The 6,139-nt window shown below is 52.5% G+C and overlaps 1 protein-coding gene across 2 annotated transcripts; it reads right to left on the bottom strand.

Moving 5' to 3' along the window:
• Positions 1-246: 246 nt before the first annotated feature.
• Positions 247-5,322, bottom strand: Fbxo27 (F-box protein 27). Of its 2 annotated transcripts, XM_027941479.2 has the most exons (6): positions 5,302-5,322; positions 4,657-5,046; positions 4,115-4,226; positions 3,933-4,028; positions 1,806-1,941; positions 247-1,134 (listed from the first exon to the last, which is right to left on the bottom strand). In XM_027941479.2, exons 2-6 carry the CDS (start codon positions 5,018-5,020, stop codon positions 991-993), a joined length of 852 nt encoding a protein of 283 aa, XP_027797280.1. In that variant the 5' UTR covers positions 5,021-5,046; positions 5,302-5,322; the 3' UTR covers positions 247-990. The 2 variants fall into 2 exon arrangements, with proteins under 2 accessions (XP_027797280.1, XP_071460521.1); XM_071604420.1 differs by lacking the exon at positions 4,115-4,226 and having other exon boundaries at positions 1,806-1,885.
• Between the last annotated feature and the right edge of the window lie 817 nt (positions 5,323-6,139).

Here is a 6,139-nt window from a genome sequence, read left to right as displayed (position 1 = left end):
CTATTAAAAAGATCTGAGCCAGGTGTGGTGGCCCATGCCTGTAATCCCAGCGACTAGGGTGGCTGAGGCAGGAGGATCACAAGTTCAAAGCCAGCCTCAGCATAAGCAAGGTGCTAAGCAACTCAGTGAGACCTGTCTCTACAGAAAACACAAAATAGGGCTGGGGATGTGGCTCAGTGATCAAGTGCCTCTGAGTTCAATCCCTGGTACCAAAACCAAAAACCAAAAAACAAAGATCTGAGGCACTTTTGGCAAAATAATAAATTTATTATATATGATCACCAGATACATTCTAGATACATTATATATTATAGCTGATAGATTACTCTCTTGCTGTTCGGAAAACAAAATGTCAAAATGAAAAATAAAATCATTTTAAATATCACAATTACAGAGGTCCTTGAGGATCAGGGCTGGACTTGAGGTACCTCCTCATTTCCCAGGGAAGTCAGTGTGGGCAGATTTATCTCCAAATCCTGTTTGAACCTAGGTGACCTTTAGCTTCAAGGCCTGGGTCCAGCCCTGCAGCCCAGAAGGCCCCGGAGGTCAAGTTCACCACCCAAGGCAGCTGGAATCTGGCTAGAAAGAGTTCAGAGTCCAGTACAGGGCCTCCCTGAAAGGACAGCTAAGTCCCTGAAGCAGAAAGGAGAGGGGACAGAGACCAACAGAGGGGATGGGACAGAGGGGGCTGTGCTGAACTGCTGGTGGGGGGAAGAGGGGTGAGAAGGCCTCCTCAGGCGTCGCCTGTGGGTCTCCGTTACGCAGTGCTGTGCCCACCCAAAGCAGCAGCCGTAGGTAGACCTGATGGAAGACCAGGCTTCCAGTGGTTTCCAGAATCTGAATGCAGGGCCCAGAAGGACCCCTGGCTGGACCCTGAAGTTCTCAGTGTGCCAGGGAGGTAGAAGCACTTGGTTAACGAGGGGTCCCAGCCAAACGTCCCGGCGCCTAGACGGCATGGTCAGGCTCTCTCACAAGAAAGGCGTCCCTTGACTAGGACTGAGAGACTCGTATGATCACACTGGAGTTGGTCACACGGGCTCCATAGTGGCCAGCCCAGAACTGTGTGTCCTGCCCCCAGTGTTCGAAAGACACGAAACGGACGCCTGTCTTGATGTTGGAGAACACATGGGTGACCTGTAGATAGAGGAAGGGGTTGGTACTGTTATGTGATGGCTGAGATGGGGGGCAGAACCTTCTGGAAGAGGATGGCAGCAACATCATCTACCCTCCTACATGTTCTTCTAGAAGCTCGCTACTCCTTCATTAACTGGTGGAATCCAATCCCCTTCTCCTGGGATTTGGGTGGGTTTGCTTAGAACCAAGAATTTGGTAGAAGTGATGCTGAGTAGATTTGGCCAAGTGACTTCCCAGGCTAAGTCAGAAAAGGTGACAGACTCACTTTTCTTGCACCTCACCCCTGAGCCACCATGGAAGCAGCCTGACTGCCCTGAGGCCGCCATACTGTGAGGAAGCTCAAAGCAGTCCAAGCCCAGAGACCCCCGGGGAAGCTCTGGGACTCAATGAAAAAAGAGATTCTTGGCCAGTCACCAGTTGCCACCCACACACATCACCTGCCACCCTGCCCTTCAGCTCCAGGCCTTATCTGCAGGCCACTATCTGAGCATGAGGGTCTGAAGCCAGCACGGCCCACCTCAGCCTTTCTCCAACTACTGACTCAGGAGATGTGAAAGGCAACAAAAGGACTGCTGTTGATTTTAAGTCACTAAGTTTTGGGGTGATTTGTTACATAGCAATAAGTAACCAGTATGGACCCCACCATCCTTTCCCTACCCCGTCAGACTCACCTGAAAACAGATATTGTTGTTCCACTGCTCGATGGGGTCAGGCACAGCAGAGAATGTATCTAGGACAGTCTGGTCAGTGTCTAGAAGTTGGACAAGGAGTCGATACTTACAGCCACAGTCATGTCTGGCTCCCCACCTGTGGAAGGAGAGAGCCCTTGAAGGCTGGACTTGCCCCTCCATCTCTCTGGGTGTCTGCTACCTGAAGGCCTTCCCCAAATATACAAATCCAGCTTCTCAATGTTCTTCTGAGTGACCTCTGGACCCCTGGAACGCTGTGTCTGAGAGGTGTCTTTGTTTGATGGAGACTTGAGGATACTAGTGTCATAGGGCAGGGGCTGGTCATGCCTATATAGCTACAGGTCACTCCAGAGTGGGAGCTGGTCACTCCAAAAAGACCAACAATGAGGCTTTGGTAGCTTTGAGTCAATGTCAATTGATCTGAAGGCTGAGATTAACCACACAATCAGGCGGTGAATCAATAATGCCTATCAGATGAAGTCCCAATAAAAACTCTGTAAATGAAACTCGGTGAGCCTCCTGAGTTTCACCATGAAACTCATGGTGAGAGTCCATGAGTCTTGTCATACATCAGTGCTGGGAGGGTGACAAGTACTAACTGCAGGGGAAAAGACCAAGGGAATTTCTGTTTTATTTTTTGGTACCAGGGATTGAACCCAGAGGCTCCTAACCACTGAGCCACATCCCCAAGCCCATTTTATTTTTAATTTTTTCTTTCATCTTTTTTCTTTTTAATTTTTTAATTGTCAATGGACCTTTATTTATTTTTATGTGGTGCTAAGAATCGAACCCAATACTTGACACATGCTAGGAAGTGCTCTACAGCTGAGTCACAACCCCAGCCCTTATTTTTAATTTTTTTGACATAGAGTCTTGCCAAGTGGCTTAGGACCTCACTAAGTTGCTGAGGCTGGGTTTGAACACATGATCCTCCTGTCTCAGCCTCCCCAGTTGCTGGGATTACAAGTTTGTGCCACCTCGCCTGGCCCTATGTGCTTCTTTTGACTGATTTTACTCTGTATCTTCCTTGCAATAAACCATAATTGTATAATAGTTTTCTGTGGGTCCTTTAAGTGAATTAGTGAGAGTGGTTTTGGGAGTCCTCTAAACGTGAAGCTGGTATTAGAAGTGAGGGTGGTCTTGGGGACAGTGCCTTCTAACTCTTGGCTTTAAATTCTCACAGACATTGATGCCTGGCACTCACCCTCAGAAACATGATTTAATGGACATGCAGGAGTTTGAAAAGCCACCTGGGTGATGTGCAGAAAAATTTGGAACCCACTGATTCTTTTTTTTTTTTTTTTTTTTTTGTGGTACTTGGGGGGTGAGTGCTCTACAACTGAGTTACATCCTAACCCTATTTTGAGATAGGGTCTTGCCAAGTTGCTGAGGCTGGTGTTGAACTTGAGATCCTCCTGCCTCAGCCTCCTGATTTGCTGGGATTACAGGTGAGCACCCTGCTTCATTCTTTACAGTCAAATGATGTACCTGATCATAAGAGACAGGTATCACAATTTGACAAATAGTAATTAAATAAAAAATAAAATTTATTGGGAACGTATCTCTTAGATAAGTTTCAGGTAGGGGTTTTGTTGCCTTGACTATAAGTGAAATTGCTAAGACCCCAAATTCCAAAGTCAGTTGGCCTGGATCCCCGTTAGTCTTTACATCTGGGGACCACAAACGACAGTGAGGACTTTTTTTTCTCCCTTGTAAAGCTGAAGAAGGGGAAATGAGGAAGAGAGAGGAAAAACAACCAGGATCTTTCCACCATAGACAGGATCTGCAGCAGATGAATTTCAGAATAGGCCATATACAGCCATAGAGACTATGGGGTTTGGCTTCCTTAGAGTCACCTGAGTCATGTACCCCCCCCCAATCTTCATGTACTTCTGTTTCAACAAGACTGAGCTGGATCCAATCGGATGTTTTCCAATCCAGACCCCTTTGGAGAGGAGGAAAGGGCTCCAGGGTAGGATTGCCTCTTCCTCCCTGACCTGCAGTTTCTTTATCTGTAAGGGGTTGTTAGGAGCCCACATTGAGCTACCCATCAAAGGCCAAGCCACAGGCAGCCAGTCTTAGACAGGGGCTGCTTGTTATCACACTCACCAGTCAGAGACACAGATCTCAATCCTGCCACTGTCCAGCAGTTCTGGCCACAGACCCTCCTCCTCCAGGTCCAAGACCTGCTTCTTGCGGCACCAACTAGGAACGTGGGAGAAGGGTCCATGAGAACAAGCAGATCTTTCTCCTCCCCCACCTCCCAGTCCTTGGAGAGTAGGGGCTTTCACCGGAAGGAAGTTACGAAACAGGTTTGTGAAGGGGCCCCCGGCACAGTTCTCCTGTTTTCTTCCACCACCCAGCCATCTCCACCGTGCTGCACCATCCATTTCCGGAGGCCTTCTGTTAAATAAAAGGATGGTAATCCTAGCTACTGGAGGCTGACACAGGAGGACTGCAAGTTTGAGACCAGCCTGGGCAATTTAACGAGACGGTCCCAAATAAAAAAAATTAAAAGGGCTGGGGATGCAGTTTAGTGAAGATGGAATCCCCAGTACCGGAAAAACAAACAAACAAACAAAGCCTCCCAAACCCCTGAGGCCTGGGTCCAAGTTCCACTTTCCCACGGGAGACTGAGCACTGCCTCGCCCCAGCCCGGGCCATAGCTCCGCGGACCTCGCCCCTTCCCACCAGCTCCCTGCAGGCCCCGCCCCGCCCCGCCCCCAGGCCCAGGCGGACCTCGCCCCTTCCCACCCCCTCCCTGCAGGCCCCGCCCCGCCCCGCCCCGCCCCCAGAGGACCCCGCCCCTCCAGCTCCCGGCCGGCGCTCCCACCCTGGCCGCACGGGTTGCAGATGAGGTTGCGTCCCAACGGTCTGCGCACGCAGAAGCGGCCCAGAGGACAAGGCCTGGCGTCCCAAGCGGGGGGCAGGCAGTTGCGGACGAACGACATCAGGGCGCGGCCAGCGGCGCCGTGGTCCCGGGCCAGGATCAGGAGCCACAGGGCCTGGCCGTCCACCAGGGCGCGCCACTCCCGGCACACCCGGCGGCAGCGGGTGAGGAGCGTGCGTGGGGGCACGTGGCTCAGCACCACCAGGAGCAGCTCGGGTGGCAGTTGGCTCAGGTCCAGCGCCTCCTCGGGGTCCAGCTTCGGCCCGGGGACCCGGGTGGCCTGGCCCCTGGAGGCGGAGGCGCCCATGGTCCCCCAGCCGGAGCCAGCTGCGGCTGCGGGGAGAAAGGGTCAGGGCGTCAGGGACCGGCAGCCTCCGCGGCGCGCTACCTCCGCCGGCCCCGCCCTTGCCGGGCGCGCGTCCCGGAGTCTGAACAGCCCCCGAAGCACTCAGAGCCTCCCGCCCACCCTTCGCACCCCCACGTGTCCCCAGGTCCCCACCCTCAGCCCCTCCTCGCCAGCCCCCATCTCGCTCACAGCTCCCCGCCATCCAGCCCGCCCTAGTGGCCCAACTGTCCCCCGAGTCCTACTCCGGAGCCCGCCGATGTCCCTCGCGTGGGCCGCGCGGTGCGGCTCTCGGCCTCGCGCTCCCTTTTTACTCGCCGGCCCCTCCCCTCGGCTGGCACTCCTCTGCCGGCCGCGGTCCAATCCCCGGTGCCTTCCTCTCCAAACCCACCTCCTTCCCGCAGGCTGCGGGCGGCAGGGGAACGACTCAGCCCCTGGGACACCGCAGACGCGGCGGGGAACCGGCGGCGGGAATCCGGGCTCTGTCCCTCGCGATCCGCACCTTGTAATGTCCCTAATTCTGCAGAAGGCGCCTGGCACTGAACAACCGCAGTTATTTCGGTCCAGCATGAGGGCAGGAGACCTCCTTGGCGTTATCTCGTTTAAACTTTTCCATCACCTTTAAGGCGGGTCATGGTTATCCTCTTTCCCCAGGAAAAAAACAGACTCCAACCGCCAAAAATAAGCGTTCTAACCCAAAACACCAGACAGTCTTTAGGGACAGTCTCACTGCGGGCCCTCGTAGCAATCCCATGAAGTAGGCACTGCTCTGTTCCCATTTTACAGATGAGAAAACAGGCCCAACAGAAGCCAGGGGACTTGCCCATGGTCACCAGACTAGTAGTGACAGAACTGGGAATTGAACCCCGCTGTCTAGCTCCAGAATCCCCAATTTTAACCCATGTATCAGCTCTGTTCAATAAGTTTTTTAATTTTTCTTTTTAGTTATTCATGACATCAGGATTCAGTTTTACATAATTAAAAAAGCAGACTATGATTTGTTCAAATTTGGTTCCCAGTATTTCCCTTTCCCTTTTCCCTTCTCTCTCCATCTTTCTGTTGTTTTTTTATTTTTTATTTTTT

This window comes from Marmota flaviventris, chromosome 18, assembly GCF_047511675.1.
Source record: "Marmota flaviventris isolate mMarFla1 chromosome 18, mMarFla1.hap1, whole genome shotgun sequence".
In the NCBI taxonomy this organism is placed as follows: domain Eukaryota; kingdom Metazoa; phylum Chordata; class Mammalia; order Rodentia; family Sciuridae; genus Marmota; species Marmota flaviventris.
The sequence above is the reverse complement of the archived record's forward strand: the minus strand, read 5'-3'. Positions and strand labels throughout refer to the sequence as shown.

Bases quoted from the DNA above. Each gene is read 5' to 3' on its own strand.
- Fbxo27 (XM_027941479.2), bottom strand. From the start codon at position 5,020: ATGGGCGCCTCCGCCTCCAGGGGCCAGGCCACCCGGGTCCCCGGGCCG. The intron at 4,029-4,114 runs GTGAAAGCCCCT...CCACGTTCCTAG, and splicing joins TGTTTCGTAACTTCCTTCCG to TTGGTGCCGCAAGAAGCAGG. The intron at 1,135-1,805 runs GTGAGTCTGACG...CTCTATCTACAG, and splicing joins ACAACAATATCTGTTTTCAG to GTCACCCATGTGTTCTCCAA.